The following is a 17,783-nucleotide window of genomic DNA, read 5'->3' on the forward strand; positions in this document are numbered from 1 at the left end:
TGAGAGCTGCTTTACCCTCAGCAATTCTACATGTAAACCCTCACATGCGATTATCGCTTCTATAATTTTAAAAATGTCTTCGTTATTATGCAACTATTGTGGCTTATTAATTTTTTACAGCATCGTATTGAGTGAAAAGCAATGCTCTTTTCAAATATTAAAACATTGCCCCAACTAACTTAAAAATGGTGTTGGACATTGTAATAATGTGCAAAATTAATCTGCAACTGCCTTTAACCCAGTATAGCCTACCCTTCGTTTTGACAACACCACGACTTCTCCCCCTCTACTGCCCTTTAAGCACGCACATGCATACAAAGAGCTGCTCGGCTACATCTAAAGTGATGGAATTTCCCAAGCAAAAAGCCTGTTATGTTGTAACTATAATGCAAAGGTCACCAATAAATTTCCAACCCCAGGGACCATTAAGCCGGGCTAAAGGATGAAGCAGCAGGCTGTTTTATGGAGCTTGGAACGGTGCTGTCAAAGCCTGGATGGTAGCTTCGGTCTGGAAAGCTACAGCGACACTCAGGGGAGGGCTACTGCTCATGCTCAGCAGCTACATGAGTCGCATCACAGAGCGAGCATTAGCAACTTATTGCCGAATGAGGAAAGGGTCATTTGTCTTGAGCATTTTCAGTCGCCATATAATTTGAATAATCATTTCCTCTACTAATCCTTATTGTAGTGTTTTTCCATACAGATAATGACGTCACATTTCGGGAATAGGACATAAATATTGGAAAACCGCTCTTACCACAGGGTCCCCTACGGGTGTTTAAGTTTCTTAAATTCTTGAAATTAAATGTTTCCTAGGATTGAAAAGTGCTTGAACTTTGGGTGAAGTGCTTGACATCTTTGCCATGTTTCTCATCAAGCCTGTTTAAAGAAGAGGACAGATGCATGCTACACCTTAACAGGGAACTTTGAAATGTGTATTAGTGCAAAAATTAAGTATCCGTTATTGGCGATGCAAAAAATCACGGTAGGATTTACCAGTCAAAAATTCAAACGGGAAGAACTTCCTGCAAATGAAAATGTAAGCTACATGTTATCGTCATTGTTACCCAACACCTAATATGGTGAGGGATTTCTCTCAAAAATATTTACACATTATTTACGATTTACTCAAGATCTATAAATGTACTCGTAAGATTAAAAATCACAATAATCGCATTAACTAGTATATTTGTGGCTGTGTAAAATACATGATCCACACCGGATTTCTTCTTTAAATAGTACTAGAGAAATTAGAAAAAAATTGTCTTTGAAAGTCCTTTAAAAAGTGTTTGAATTTAGCAATGTGAACCTGGTTCCATCTTTCTGTTAAATGTCCAACAAAATTGTTGCTGTACATTCATGCAGGATTTGCTCATGCACTTCACCATAAATACCACAATAAGCTAATTAAAACGATAGTGTGTAATACACCAGTAACTATTGTGTAGTGCGGGGTTCTCCAACTTGGTGTCCGTGGTCACTAAGTAGCCCTCAAACACTTGAGTTACCCCGCGAACTGGCTTGAAAAAAGCTCAAAGTGATTGACCTAGTCTAATAGAAACCCTACTTCCAATCATTAACTATAGTAACAACATAGAAACAAAACAATTCCAATTCTAGTAACGACATAATTTATTTTAAAAATTCATGTGAAACTTGTGGTAATTTATTAACCAAATGTAGCTCTCGGCTTCTAAAAGGTTGGAGTAGTGCAACCGGAAACGAGCGGTAAAAGGAAGAATACAAACTACAGAGACTCAAAATGACCAGACAGTACCGTTTTTTTCATCCTTTCTTTTTTTAATTTTAAGGCCAGATATTTAAAAGGTTATTTTTTGTAATCTCATCCGTTTTTTTGTTTGTTTCACGGATCCCTTAACCACCTGTGTCGTCGGGGCACCACTGAGGACGCAACTCTGGACAGCTTTCTCCACTGCTGACGGCTCGTGGCAAAATTGGCAACCAGTTCGTTCCTTGATGTTGTTTACCCAGTTCTTTTTCAGTCTTCCTCTCCTCATGCCCCCTTAGACTGTAGCCTGGATAACGATCTTGGCCAGTCCTGATAATATTGTGACCTAACCATACCAGTACAGTTTTAGTCTACGCACAGTTAACAAACGTTCTTTGTAGGGACCAATGTGCTCTTCTGATGGTGTTGGGCACAGTTTTGTTTGTCACATGCATTTTGTCACCGATGCCTAGAAGTTTCCTGTAGCATCGCATCTCCATGGCCTGGATTTTCCTTTCCAGCCCTGCCGTGAGAGTCCATGTCTCGCAAGCGTAGAGGCAGATTGAAGTAACCAGCGCTCGCATGAGTGTATTTTATTTCACTGCTATGTTCTTGTCCCTCCAGATGGGTTTAGGTCTGGCAAGTGCAGTGTGGTTTGAGCTATCCTGGTCATGATTTATGGTTCTGATCCCTCTTCTGATACGACGGCTCTAAGATATTTAAATTTTGTGATGGGTTCAAGCTCAAGGTAGTTGATGGTTATGTTTGTGGCGAACGTCTTGGCCGTTGTTGGTCATTCATTTTGTACCTTCAGACTTTTTAGCCAATCAAAATACATACCACAATGACAACGCGCAAAGTAGCGAAACCATGAAAAATAAATTGTGTTGGAGCGAAGGATTACTGTATTCTTTATTGGACTATTCCAACATCATCCTCAGAACTTTCAGAATTGGCTTGTGTGTGGTTTATGGTCTTCTGTTTTGTCTCTTGTCTTGGTTGACTGTGATTCTCTTTTGGTTGGTTAATCTCAAGTCTACAAGAAGATAAACACAGGGTAGTAAAAGATTTATGTGAAGAACTTTTTCTATTCCTTCCTTTTACTCTTCTATATTCATTAAATGTAGTTTCCTTTTCTTTGTTTGGCAGCATGTACTTTGTTTTTGCTGTATGCACGTTTTTTTTTTTTTGCCAGATCCTCTTTCAGTAGGGTTTTGTATACGTACATGATCAGGTTGTGGAGTTCAGCTCAAAGCTCTCTGATTGTAATATTGTTGTTTCTTGTTGCCTGCTTTTCACATGTTTTTTCGAGGAATAGAAAATGCTTCTTGCTTTGATTTTTGACATTTTTCATCAAAGCCTGCACGTGATTGTGGTTTTCACAGTTCTCTTAGAATCAAAAGATCAATTGTCAAAATTTGCTTTACTCCAAATAATAAACAGAGTGGTGAAAATCCAGCCGTGTTGTGAAAGGTTGTTTTACACACTAACAACTTTGTTCAAGTAGTCCTTCATATTTGGCTTATGGGTTTCTTCCAAGGTCCCAAGCTTATTAAGCAATGTTTTGATTAACCACTTGCCTGGATTTGCATGAGGATGATTAGGTGTGGCTCTTGATTGTTGTATTCCACTGTAGCTTTGCAACATCCTGAAAAATTCATTCTCAAACTCTCCCCCCTGATCACTGTGAATTTCAGCATAGAATCCAAATCTTGGAATGAAGTCATCAAACAATATCTGAGCAGCAGCCGTACCAGATTTATTTAGTCTAGTGTGTGCTTGGGCAAATTTGGATTATTGGTCCATTTTTAGCAAGATGTACTCCTTTTTAAGTGTAAATAGTCAATAAAGAGGGGTTAAAAAGGTTCTGTAATTGTGATATTTGAATTGGAGTTGGGGTCTCTGTTTGTTTGGTCCCTTTTGCTTAAGTCTGACTTTGGTTATGTAATTTTAAATCTCCTCATTCATTTTGAGCCAAAAACTCTATTCTTTCTCCTCCCTAAGTGACACATCTTCACATGGAGTTTCCTTCTTCAGCTGCATTGAGTCCATGTCCTACAACACTGAGGATGTCTGAGTAACAGTCCATTGTACATTCTGCAATAAGTTTTTCATTTTCTGTTGGTTGACAGGATAGAAAATCAGCATCTCGATTGACAGAGCCAGGTCTATACTCAAAAGTGAAACAAATCTGCTAATTCTAAAACCTATCCATGTCCAACTGCATGTAGTTTCGCACTTTCATTTACATACGTCAGGGGCTTGCCCTATCTATATACAGGGAAATAAGGAGCGTGAAAAAGAGGTTCACGAAAGTTCTCTGTAAAAGCCTACTTCAAAGCTTCCCTGGGTGGAGCTTGTAAGTTTTCTTTGTCAAAGTGAGTGTCTGAACTGTAGTATCCAATCCTTTTCAATGCATCTTCCTTACGTTTAAACAAAACTACTCCAAGACCTTCCTCTAAAGCATCAGTGTGAAAACATCAAGGTAGGGTACACATACCTCATCCCTTATGTCTCCTAAGCAACCATCCATTTAGCACTGAAAAGCAGCTGGGACGTTGGCCAGGCCAAATGGAATCCTTAGCCATTTATACCCATGGGACCCCACAGTGTGATGAAGGTTGTGCATGCTCAACTTTCGGGATTGATGAAGCCTAAATGATGCGCTTCACCTTGATTTAAGCATAGTGAACCAGGAGTTTCCTCCAAGGTCTTCAAGAATTGCCCGTCTTCTTGGATTAGGATGTCGATCAGGATGTCTTTATTAAACTTCTTATAATCTATACAAAGTCTCATTGTTGAATATTTTTTCTCTTACAATTACGATTGGTGATGAATGTAAAGAGTTCATATTTTTTTTTCTATTTTTTGTCCGTCCTCTACTGAGAAGATCTTGGATATCTTTCTTGACTGCTTGGTAGAGATGACGAAGGATTGCATTGTACGTTTTTGTTCCAGGAACACAATCTTTGAGTTATATTTTCATCTGGTATGCATCCTGTGTCCCACTCATCTTTTGCAAAAACATCACTCTCCTCTTGCAACATGATTTTGACCTTCTGCTGTTCAGTTTTCAGGTGTGAAAGACCAACTGGTCGATCCCAATATTCATCGTTATGTTTGAATTCCATTTTGGGTGAAACATCAGTCTCATTTGGTGTATTCCTGTCCAGCACAAGTCTGTCGTTTTCATGTGATACTGTTGAAGAATCTCCTGTAACGTGAACCGCATCAACAGTTAATGTTCCTAGTACAATTTGGTTTTGGAGTCTAATGTCATGGTCTGTGTTGTTCTCAACAGCACCTGAAATGATTCCTTTCTTCTGTTGGAATGTTTACTAGTTGCAGCTTTACTTGCAATCCAAATGGCTGTAGTGTGTTTTCATTTGGTTCCAGTATTGCATACCGTCCTTGTTAACTTGTCCACCAAATACTTTGACCATTTGACGTTTAGCTATGACAATGTCACTTCTTTCCAACCTTGCTATCTGACGTTCTGCTCCGTTTTTACCTTTGCTAAGCACATAGAGAACTGCTTTGTATTTTCTATGTCCAACATCAAGTGCTACTCGGACAACACACTTGCTAGCTTGAGCTCTGTTGAGATATTCATTTTTGCGATCTCCTCAGTAACATTGAAATAAATTATTGGCTTAGTTTTGTGCCTTAGTGCTAATCAGAAATGGCACAAAGAGGTCACTGTTTTTATCTTCTGGGAGATTAAACTACATCCCTATCCTACCCTCATGTGTAATCTGAGTTCCCTTTGCAGCAAATACGTTCGGCATTTTTTATTAAAGACATTCTTCAATTGGGTGAATCACAACATTTGGTAAGTTGGCTTGTTTCCAATTTAAGTAGACTATTTATACTTGAGAACCTGTGTCCCGAAAAGCATTGATTGCTACAACAGCAATATAGCACAGAACAAGACTTTTAGTTCACACCATCTTTTCTGTTCTTTTTGTTTCTTTGTCAGGTGTCTAAATTGTAGGTGGTTAATATCAATAGAGTTGACATTGTTAACTTTTATTCTGCAAACATTTGTGGTGTCTTTCTTCAACTTAGCCTATTGTCCAATGATCACTGCAACCACACTTGTAAAAATGAGTGTATTTTCCTTCTGGGTTTAACTTTTCGCAAGAAACTGAATAAAAGCATGAAGAACTTTTGTGACATCTTTCTCTCTGAAATGTGTCTTAAGCACTTGCCTCAAAAAGTCTAAAATTAGCTCTGTTCTGCTTTCCTCTTACTTTTCAATGCAACTTCAGGTAAAATGACTTTGATCACAGCCTCAACAATCTCACCATCATATCCTTTTTTATTCTAAGTCCAATTTGTCTTTCAAGACACGTGAAATTCAATTTATCTCATGGTTCAACAGCTCCAAATTGTCCTACAATCTACAAATCTAATCTGTGTGCTGGATATCTAAGTACTCTCATTTAGATTGAATTCTGTTGTAATGAAGTGTAAACCCACTCACACGCACTGTTCATGTTGCTCAATCATTGGGTGGTTTGTACCTCAACAGGGTTAGACTGCTGCTTTTTCGTTTCTTCCCTGGCCCAACACGATGTCGCCATTACGAATCGTGGTTGGGAAAAAAACAAAATATAGTAAAAAAAATTACTTTTCTTGTAAAAAAAATATACTTGCTGAAGGTACCGGGCAGAAACGTCTAAATTTATTTAGCCCCCTTGAAAAGACTCACAAGAACTGCTTCCAGCTTTGTTTTTGGTCAACTTTTTATTGAACACCTGGATTGGTTGCATCTGCATTAACCCCCCCCCCCCTTTTTTTTTTCTTCCGGTCTCCATCTCCCATCACACATTTTCTAAATTTCTTAGAGGCACAGAAATACTCCAAAAACATACACAGGTAAAGCAATAATACTAAAGTATGCATTTCCAATTACAAAGTATCTTTACATTTTAGTTATTGTTAATTCTTGTTCCTAAATTAATCAAAATAAAACCGGGTGAGACACCTGAGTCCTGGATTGTCCCTGGGGCCACCTAAGACTCCTCAAATATTTCTATTTTGTTTAAAGGGACATTGTGTATTATTTGGCACCATCAAGTGGGAAAAATATTGAAAATATCAAATTAGTGAGCAAAAATAAATAATTTATAAAATAAACATGCATTTCAATAAAATACTTGTAGGTCCAAAAATTAGCACTTATTTCACATAACATGACGCTCCCCTCGAAATAACTGACAAGAGTGTTTGCCATCTTGCTGCTAAGGGTATCCCCAAAATAAAAACTCTGAAAGGCTGATTAAAAAAAATGAGAAAGATTGTGCGGTTTGGTCACTTGATTCTCTGTAGTTTGTATTGTTTCTTGTGCTTTGTAGCACTCGTTACCAGTTGTATTACACAAAACAGTGACATTCAGTGGATATATATTACACCGTTTCTCTTTCAAACGATACCAATATTATAGCATTGCCTTATACTTTAGGAAAAAATTAAACAAAACCCACTCTGCAGGTAAAAGCTAATTTTTCAGCACCTTTTCTTTTACAGGGTGACATCTGATGATTTGATAAAATTGATGAAGTAATAATCTCAGAGCATTTGTCCCATATCAACAAATGCACCACTCTTCAGCACTTACTTAAAATAATTGAGGCTCATTTTGACTGTCATTTTATTAATGTAAGTAATGGGTTCAAAACACTGTGCAAGCGCAGGTCTTTTGTAAAAATTTCACAAAATACTGCTAACGAGGAGGATACGGATGTATTTAGGATAGTGTGAGAGAGTCTACGCGTGCAAAGATCCTCCCACCCCTACCACTCACCCAATCAAATTGTTTTGGGTGCTTGGCTGGCGTTTTTGGGTGTTTACTCTTTGTACTGTGGGTTATCAACAGTGAACAAAGATTGTTAAATAAGGTTCTGTGTAAATAATTCTTTAGAGACATACAGCCAAAACTAGGTCTCTTCGTGTAACACCACCAGTGTAAATTGTAGTTGAAACTTTGACCTATATATTTTGGATCGAACAATTGTTTCACTGTGTTACCTTTCCTTTGTATTCATTACAATTGGAAAGTCATGGAGAAGACGACGTTGGCCCTCATTTTATCTCCGAGCCAGATGTGCTTTTTAAAAGAGCCCCTATTTGGCTCTCGAACCATACATTACAGACCCCTGAGGTATCCCAAACAAAAACTCCTGACTGCCGTTTTGTAGTATGTGGCAAAAAAAAAATTCCACAGGGGGTACATTACTTTGCAAACGCTGCTTTAAGGGTCAGTCTTGTGCAGTTTCAAAATATCCTTCATTGACCCCGCCATCAACATTCTCCTTGCTATATTCATCATGAAGATTGGCGTTGGTGCAAAGGCTTCTGGTCCTGTATTAGATTTCATGGAAGTCCCTGCACTTCAAACACACTCCCCACAACGTGCAGCGCAAATGAGTTCCACAGGGCATTGCCCGTGGCAGAGGAGGTTCTTGCAACAGCACATTACACCCAATGAGTGTTGGGGGAGCTACTGTGCAGCTGTGGAGAATGGCTGCAGAGGGCTTAATCAGTTTTACACAGTATGTTTGAGAGGGTCTTTGAAAAAAAATGCACACAATTGTGCCCTTATTCCGACTCACTGCATCGTTTGGAGTTTAAAAGGGGAACACCACGGTCAGTGTTTTCTGCTGTGAGAGTATCAATGAGCGGGCTTGCGGTCATGCAAATTCATCCCGTCCACAGCTGTGTGTATATGTCCCTTTCCTCACTGCTTGCTGATATAAAGCGTAATGGTGATGACTGGCAGGCTGATCTGTGTGAAGGTGATTGCTATGTGATGCTCTAATTTGGGCAGCTATCACGCTTAATGTGGGGTAAAGCGCCAGACACAAAGCTGGTTCATTCCAAATGGTTGGCCCGCCTCCCCTGCACCCCTTTCCCCATCCCTCCGCTGCACCACGGCCAACTCACTCCTGGCTCTGTTCCCCCTCCAACACCTCCAACACTCTGACATCCCCACCCCCTCATCTCTTCCCTCCACCAGTGGAGAAGAGTTATGGCTGCCATAAAAGGCAGGTAATGCATTGTTAACTAATTCTGCCTGCTCAGAGCTGATATATCCCCCGCTCTAAATCTCGGCGCTTCCAATAAAATGCAAATGCTAATGCTTGCCCTCTATGAGCCGATATCATTTTTAACAGGGCGGAGGTAAATGCTCGAGATTCTTTTTGGCACCCCGTCAAGAGACCACCGGGACCTGCCCATGTGTGTTTTAGCGTGCAGATGTGGCTGGAGGTGCTCATGCATGTGAGACTGACACGGCACATATTTTACAAGCTAGCTGACCGTGTGCAGCATGTGCTAGAAATATGCGTTCAAAAGTCTGTGTATTGTTTCAATTTCTAATGCAAGGACATTCTGGGCCACTACATCAAAAGACAGCAACCAATTTTCCTGCCGATGTAATGTATCATATTTCCATCTTAATTGTAATGTCGCATTCCATGTAACCTTGGGCTTCTAAATATTGATCCACTTCTAGATTTTCAATTATCTGCTGCCATTTTTCTGCCAACTGGTAAGGAGCAGTGATTTGTGTTCCTTCATATCTAGAGGTTTGTCCAGTAATTAGACCATAAATTAATTTGCAGAAAGATAAAGGGACAAGAAAAAAAAGAGATTGAGAGTATTAAGTAAGTCTACTGCAGCAGTCGCACAGTCACGGCAAATCTAAGTGGTGTTTTATTCAGTAGGAGATAATTGGATTACAAATCCGAGCGCCGTAACTTTTGCTTCGCCTGTTTTTCTTTTAGTAAAAGCCACGACGTTGCTTCCAATGAGTGTTGGTAAATCTAGTCTTCGATAGAGAAATCATTCTCTGGCAAAATTGCACCTCATTACTGGCAAGGAAGCAGCAAAAGATCAGAAAAATGTTGTACTGGCATGTGAAACCTGCACTGAATTGTTCTGTTAACTCTTCAAACGACCTCAGCATAGGTGCACAGATGCAGACAGCAATAGCGCGATCCAAACTTAACTCTTATTTACAACTCGAGTGTCAGTCCTATAAAACGCAAAGGCCTCCTGATTGGTTTTAAATTGCAGGCACGTGGTCTACTGTGAGATTAGCTCATTGTCCCCTACTGCCAAATTAAAGGTTGTGATTCAGGCTGTTGCTGCTCCATGTCAGACGAGCTCCAGCGCGTTTGGAAATGGCCATTAGACAAGCTCAACATCCTCAGTCTTGGCAATTAGGAGTAAAAATGATGCAAAACAATGGCCTCCGCTTGGGGGTGGTGAATGTTAAATCAGCAGGGTGTGCGTTTAAAGCACACACTATAAAGCCTCGTTGCCACTAGAGGAAGACTGAATGAATGAAAAAATAAACTGTAGCCTTACGATGCTGTGTTTATAAATTACAGAATAAGTCAAGTAAGGAATAGTGGAAAACAGATCTAAAATGATTATTATTTTTTCTTTTTTAATTCAAACTACTACAATTGCTACAAAATTTCTAAAGTATTTCAAATTTTACAAAGGTGCATAGAGTCTTTATGTGCAGCAAAACCCGAGTTTACAAAATGAGAGAAGAAAGTTCAATGTAATAATAAAAATACTGATATTTTACTCATTTTAAATTATAAACATTGTCATTCAACCATTCAAACATGCATTCATTCCAACAGGGACAATTTGGAGTCACTGATGCATGCAGTAATATTTTAGAAATGTGGGAGAAAATTGGAGTGCCCAGACAAAACTTAATTAGACGCGGGGAGAACATGCAAACTCTGCAGAGGGAGGTCAGCAGTTGGAATTGAACCCTGGGCCCTTATACTGTGAGGTGGGCGTGCTAATCAGTCACCTACCATACTGCCCAAGTCAAAACAAAATCTTGAATTAAATAAGAAAACTTCCATTTCCATAAAAAAGAACGATATAGACCTAAGTATGATGAAAAATGCAAAATTAAAAAAAAAAAAAAACAAAACTGTAAAACTAAACAAGCTTCCAAGGACCACATGTCAAAACAGACTCCAGCACCTGGCTGTGTTTTTGACATATTTGCAACCCTCCATGTCCAGCGACACAGCTCAATTTGTAAAGTGTAGGGTTGAATTATCTATCTATCTATCTATCGATCGATCGAGCGAGCGACCGAGCGAGCGACCGAGCGACCGACCCACCCACCCGTACCAATCCACCCACCCACCCACCCACCGACCGACCGACCGACCGACCAAGGTCATATAATTCAACCCAAGAGGTCTAAATATAATGGGTTGAATTATAAAGTTGTTGAATAGAATGCATCATTGTCTGATAAGTTCAATGCTTTTTCTGTAAGTGTTAGTGACTGTGAGTGTACTCTGCTAGAAATAAATACTTAAAAACTGGACATGGCGTAAGAATAGTGTTCCTGCTAACCACAAAGTGTAATGTGATGTTCACAAACGTGACATGAACAGTGTTGAATGATCCCAAATCACTTTAAGTGAAATGAAAAAAAATAAAAAAATCAGCCAGACATTATGGGTGCTCAGAATCCATAAGGCTCTGAACCTAAAATCGCCCCTGCTAACAACATAGTAATAACACTTTTATTCATTTAATTTTCATTTATTTATAAGTAAGCATGGCGGCGCAGTGGTTAGCGCGTGTGCGGCACAGTTCTAAGGTCTTGGGTCCTGTGTGGGTTCAAATCCAGCCACCGGACTTCCTGTGCGGAGTTTGTATATTCTCCCTGTGCTTGCGTGGGTTTCCTCCCACATTCCAAAGACATGCATTTCAGGTGGATTGGCTTGTCCAAATTGTCCCTAGGTGTGAATGAGTGAGCAAGTTGTCTGTCCCTGTGTGCCCTGTGATTGGCTGTCAACCAGTTCAGGGTGTCCCCTGCCCACTGCCCGATGATTGCTGGGATGGGCTCCAGCCCCCCCGCGGCCCTACTGAGGATAAGCGGTGCAGCTAATGAGATGAGATTGAAGTAGGTGCCCTTTGCGCTAATTAGTAAGAAAAAGTAGCTCTCAGCTTGAAAAATGTTGGAGACCGCCACTTTAGATGCTAGCAAATGTTTGGACACTTCACTGTAAAGTCTGAACTGGAGATGCTGCGCTATTGAGATGAGATTTTTTTAATTTGTTCATAAGTTGCTTCAGTGCTATATTTAGTATGTAATGTATGTTTTAGGTTTATATAAGTATGTTTAAGGCTTGTGTAAGTAACCTGTATGATTTTTTTACTAAAAATAATATTCTCTATAAAGTTAAGTTTAACTCACTTTTGGAAGATGAAATTTAAAAGTTAGGTGACTTCCTTTTCCGTGGTAAAATGTGCCCGAAAAAAATGATCCAACCATTTTCCCATATTCCCCTTTCATTTCAAATGAAACGGCTCGCCTCTTCTTTACACTTTACACCAACCAGATTGAATGGATGAGCGAGATATTAAACAATAAAAATATCAACGTTCTTAGTGCGCTGGAGATACAGTATAGGATGTTTACACGCGAACTGGGGAGAGGAAGCCGGATTTCTTTTTTGAGGTGGACGCTGGATGACCTCTCACAGAGCCACACCTCGGTAGTGGCGGAAAAAATCACTACACTACTGTCCTGTACTCGGCAAAAGATGCACACAGTACAAAATCTAACTCACAGCAATGTCCAGATATTTTTCAACATTCCATAGAAAATGTTCGTATCTACCGTTTTTCGTAAGTCGAATGGTCGTAAGTAGGGGAGCGTCTGGATGTCTTGCCTTTGTTCGTTCACTTTGGCAGGTTGATGATTGTTTAGCCTGTTTTAAGTTTTATTGTCTATTCTTTGTAGAAAATAATTCTTATAATGAGCAAAATAAAATAATTAGCTTGAAAAAGGTTGAAGACCCCCACTTTAGTTTGTAGCATATGGGTCTAACACCACAAGGGTCTACCTGTTTTCTGGCTGTTACTACACAAAGCCACAGCTACCAACAAACCTGTTCCCGTACCTTACAAGGCTTCTGAAGCAAGGTCGTCCGACCAGCTTCCGCTTTTTCTCCACCGTGACGTCGCTTCCTGGAAGCGAGCCTCAGACGTCACGCATCCCCAAATTTATGACGCCTACTTATTGGCGGCCTCAGCCGTTAAAAGTCGTCTTGAGTTTCACCTGGGTGGCCGTATGTGTGCCGAGCGTTAATCCTTTAGCATTCGGCCCAGACACGTTTGGAGGCAGACGCTTAGCCGGACGTCTTTGACCCCTCGCTGACCAATGTTTTGTCCTGCTTCGAACATAACACCATGTTTTAAACTCTCTAATGTTACACATTGTGTTATGCTCGCTTGCGGTCTGATATGCCTGGCAAAAGCATAGTGAAATAAAAATCCAGCGGCTTAAAAGGGCGAGAAGAACATCTGTTTATTGTAAAACCCTACACGTGTAATATTTTAATCACCACATGAAAAATATTTGTCAGCCTGGTCCATCAGGCGGACAAGTTTATAGAGTGGTGAAGCCCACCACACTCTCCATTGGCACTTTTGATATTCTATAGTAATAATTGATACTGGAGCTCTGGAAGCCCCACAACAGTCACCTAGACCTTATGACTTTTAGTGGCTTATAAAGGCCTCGATAAATACTTTATAAAGCCACATTCCATAGCAAATCTATTACTTTAAATATGGCCTGGCTTTAACACAAAAAACGATAAAGAGGATCTTGGCAGGTTCTTGAATAACTTTTATACTTCAACATTACAACCGCCATCCTTATACAGAGCCTGTCATCACCAGGATATATTTAAAGTATATATAAATATACGTTAAAGACGTATTCGAGTGCTTGCAGCGTGGTCCATTACGCTGATTAGAAGTAAACACATTTCTAATAAAACTCAGTGAAGTAAAGGCGGGCAGTGATTCATAGCGGATTCTTGTTTTAGTAGAATGTCTGGTAGGTGTCGTACTTCTGAGGGCACACTCATGATACAGAGCATTACACTTAGGCTCTGTATCACATATGTGGCCATTTGTCCAAACACTTTCTGTATAAACACTTCGTCCTCCATCTCAACTGCTGGACTGAAATAAATGCCGTGTGGACCAAGTCTTGGAAATTTGTCTTCTAAGACGACTTCTTCTTACATGCGTTGAAGAGAGTTCAATGTAAAACAAAATTATCTGGTGGGAAAGATCATAATTTTTTGTAATCCACTTTAAATGAAAAATACAAAGCTAATACCCTATATGTATAAGGTAATAAATCTGATAAAATTGGCTTATTTTCATGGGAGGGTTTTAAAAACGTTTTCCCCACAATGTTTATTGTTGAGCACCGAATTCATTTTTTAAATCCATATGAAGGAGGGCAATTATGGATCTTTCTTTTGAGTGAAAATGATTGAGTGTTGCCTGAGCCCTGCGAACTCTTAAGTTATCCTTACTCAACAAAAAAGTGGCAAAATGGTTGTCTGGCGATATGGATAAAAATGGGTGTTTTTGCTTCTTTACATGAAAGGTTGTAAAAGAGAGGTGTTTGGACCAAGGGTGGGCAAACGTTTTAAGAAATTCGTCACAAGGGCCGGAAGGGAAATTAAATGGATACGTTTTTTTGTATCTGCAGATATAGTACAGTCTTGAATCCCATACCTCTGCGATACAAGAGGAATAAAGATAATGGAGGCTTATTCAATGTTTCTCATATGGTAATTGCTATTTTCCAAAGATAAATCTCCTTTTCATGGCATTTTTAAAAAACTTTTTGCCATTTTGCATTTTTTCATTGTAAACATTACATTCATGCAAAAAATGAAGTCATGTATTTTTAGAAAAACAGTAACAATACGCATTTTTGAATTAGTAAAAAGGCACACATCAACACGTGCATGATCAATTCTATTTTTCAAATTTGCCTATTAATAGACCATTTCATCAACATGGTTTTAAAACACTCTTAGTTAAAGCAAAGTAATTCCATATGTCCCGTTTTCAAGCACTAAATTCAATAATATGCCCTGAAAATACAATAAGGCTAGCTCAGAATAATTCATTATGCGTGATATTTGATAACTATCCCGATAAATGAAATAATTTGATGATAAACAAGATACCAAGTACTGAAATATGTAGCTAGTGATTTTAATGTTGGCCTTGCTTTGAAAGCAGTACACATTATATCTTAATGAAAAACTATATATTTTTATAGGGAAAACCATGGACAGAAATACCACCAAATTGTCCATTTTTATTAGTTGTACTTTTCTTTTTAACCATTTTATAAATATTATCGTTTTAAGCATTTTTATTTGGCGGGACGGATTTAAAAGCCCAGCGGGATTTATGTGGCTGCCAAACTGTAGTTTGCCTAGCCCTGGTTTGGACTAATGTGAGCACAAACAACTTGATATTGTCAACGGGACAGTGTGTAATATTTGGTGCCTCCTAGTGGTGCAAAGAAACTTTTATTCAGTAAAAAAAGAATCATTGATTTGAATACTAGACAAAAATACATACAAGAAATTCCCATTATAACCAAAAATGCACACCCAGATTTTGAATTTTTTTAGGTTAAAAAAAACGCAGACAAATTGCACTCTGGTATTGTTCAGGGGGCCAGACCAACTGTGGAAGCTGGTCATATCCAGTCCGCGTACCATAGGGACTCCAGGAGCTGAGACCAGAAAAGTAGACTAATATAGGGCTTATAGAATGTTATTGGAGTACTTTTTCTTTTTTTTTCCTTGTCAGATTTAGTAGCTCACAATAATGTCTTCTGTAATGAAAAAAACAGTTCTATTCGTGCTTTGTCATAGTTTTTTGGCCAGATCATATAATTTGTTTTTTGAACCTTTCCTCTGCAGCATGTTCTCACCTAATTCAATTCAAAACATGCAGAGGAGTCAAGGACGACAGTCTGAGGTTCCTTCTACACAGAAATGGTAAGCGTGTCTCCTCAAGTGTTTTGTCAGAGCCGATGTCTCACGCTGTGTCAAAAGTAAATGGCGCGTTTTCGCAAGCAAAGGCAGCTGGTGCGACTTCATGCTGAAATCTCAAACGGTGAGTTCATGTTGTTGTAGTAAATCGGCCAAAATAATCAGGCCAGGAGAATTTTTTTTTTTAATATTGCAAAATGAGAACACCAGCTACATGAAAATGTTTGACAGATGTGCTGCCTCAATGATGAGGAGCGCCAACCCAGAGTCCGAGAGGCTCATCTGGTTTCTATTGGGGGTGGGGGATTCTGGCAGGAAGCACTTGATATAGATGAAGGCGACCCACGTTGGAACGAGAGCGAAATGAGAGTAAAGGGGCAGAGGAACAGGAAATGACAGCTTGACCCACGGGGCCCACTTACCAGCTTGCCAGCACCCCCTGACCAGTTACCAACGCCTCCTGTTTATGGTTTCCTTTGTCCATATAAATCACCGCTTCTTATCAAAACTTTCATTTACGGGAGCCACAAAATCAAAAAATTACATTTCAACTTATGTTTGCCACAATACGATTACTTTTTTCGATCATTGTACAGTATGCTGGTAAAAATTCTGACAATTCTATCCCATGTAACTTCAACTCAAAACAGATGTAGGTCTTTGAAGGAACACATAGTATTATTTAACCACCAGATGTCGTTGTATTGTGTAATGCAGGGAACTCCAACATTGTGCCCACAGGTGGCCCCCTGTCAGGACCAGAGTAGCCCACGGGCTGGTTCTGAAAATAGTTCACCAGAGGTGGGTCAATGTAATTTTCTAGGAAATTTGATTTTTTTACTGGCATGAGACATAATTGACAAGATCAGTGCCTTTAAAAACTATGCTTTAGTGGTTGACTGTGTTCATTTCAACCATACTTCTAATAATTACAAGCTGGTAATAACATAATAATAACATTATGCTTATGATTGATGCCCACCTCATACTTTTCTTTCCATGTCTTTTTCCGACTGCCTGGCTGATGATGATACAAAGGAGAAGGACGATTCGAAATTAGTCAGCAGACCAGCGTCTGGACCTCAAGTGTCAATGTCTGCATCGATCAGCCAGCAGAGATGGATAGCTGCGTTGTTGCGCTCATGGACTTTTTGGACTATTTTACAGGCTAGAGGTTTCATTGCTGACCGGGGCTATTTTGGACTATATAGGCTTGAGTTGTTGTTGTCATGTACGTTCTGGACAAATTTCAACATATAACCTATTTTTTTTCTTTTATTGATGTTCATTATGTTTTGTGTACTGTTACTCAATACTAAAACTATTGCACCCTGGCCATCCTGGAAGGGGGATTACCACTTGTGAGGGCCCCATCTCAAGTTTTTTTTATTTTCCTCAAGCTGAAGTTTTGAATTTTTCCTTGCCCGCATGTTGGTTTAAGATCAAGAGATGGTGTAATTGTAACCGGTGCAGTCCTTTGAGACATTATGTGATTAATGGTTATACAAATAAATGTGACTTGACTTAAAGACTACTGGAAGAATACCTGAGAAAATAAATATACTCATAATATTTAAAACTAAAAGTCCCAAGATCCCAAAAAGATCTCTCACTAGTGAAGCTGGAAATGGGTCAAGCAGGCAAGTAGTTTGTTTGGCCCTACTGCATACCTGTCAACCTCCACGGCTAAATGCCCGTACAAACTGTCGTATTTTCCCGTACAAAATAATCGTACCCCATTTTTTTTTTCCAGAATGATGCATGATGGGAAATCCCCAGGCGGCAGACGCTTGCGCACTGTAGCATCAAACCGCTCGCTTCGTTTGCAACGGAAAAAAAAACAAAACGATACAGAGATAGAGGCTTCCGCGGCGAACTCCTTTGACTTGATTGATTTGCTGTTTCGTGATAGTCGGTCTATACCGGATGGTACCCATCATTGACAAATTTGCGTTTTTCCATACAGATTTACTTGTACGTCGTACTCGTCTTAAAATGAATAAAAAACGTACTTTGAACGGCAAAACCGTACAGGTTGACAGGTATGCTACTGACTGTCTCTGCAAGGCTACCAAGGGACAGATCATGTAAACATTCTCAGAACAGCTGCCGACACGGACGTTTTCTATAACTTCTACTCTTTAAGGTAACACAAAGTTGCAGAATGT

At 39.5% G+C, this 17,783-nt stretch overlaps 1 protein-coding gene across 1 annotated transcript; it reads left to right on the plus strand.

The window, feature by feature from the left end:
- Positions 1-8,692: 8,692 nt before the first annotated feature.
- Positions 8,693-16,978, plus strand: LOC148369279 (uncharacterized). Its single transcript, XM_088329924.1, has 5 exons — positions 8,693-8,782; positions 15,544-15,621; positions 15,700-15,739; positions 16,357-16,416; positions 16,654-16,978. The coding sequence occupies exons 1-5, from the start codon at positions 8,763-8,765 to the stop codon at positions 16,873-16,875; spliced, it is 420 nt and encodes a 139-aa protein (XP_088186050.1). The 5' UTR covers positions 8,693-8,762; the 3' UTR covers positions 16,876-16,978.
- The last annotated feature ends 805 nt before the right edge of the window (positions 16,979-17,783 follow it).

This window comes from Urocampus carinirostris, chromosome 3, assembly GCF_059441175.1.
Source record: "Urocampus carinirostris isolate Australia breed hairy pipefish chromosome 3, RoL_Ucar_1.0, whole genome shotgun sequence".
Classification (NCBI taxonomy): Eukaryota; Metazoa; Chordata; class Actinopteri; order Syngnathiformes; family Syngnathidae; genus Urocampus; species Urocampus carinirostris.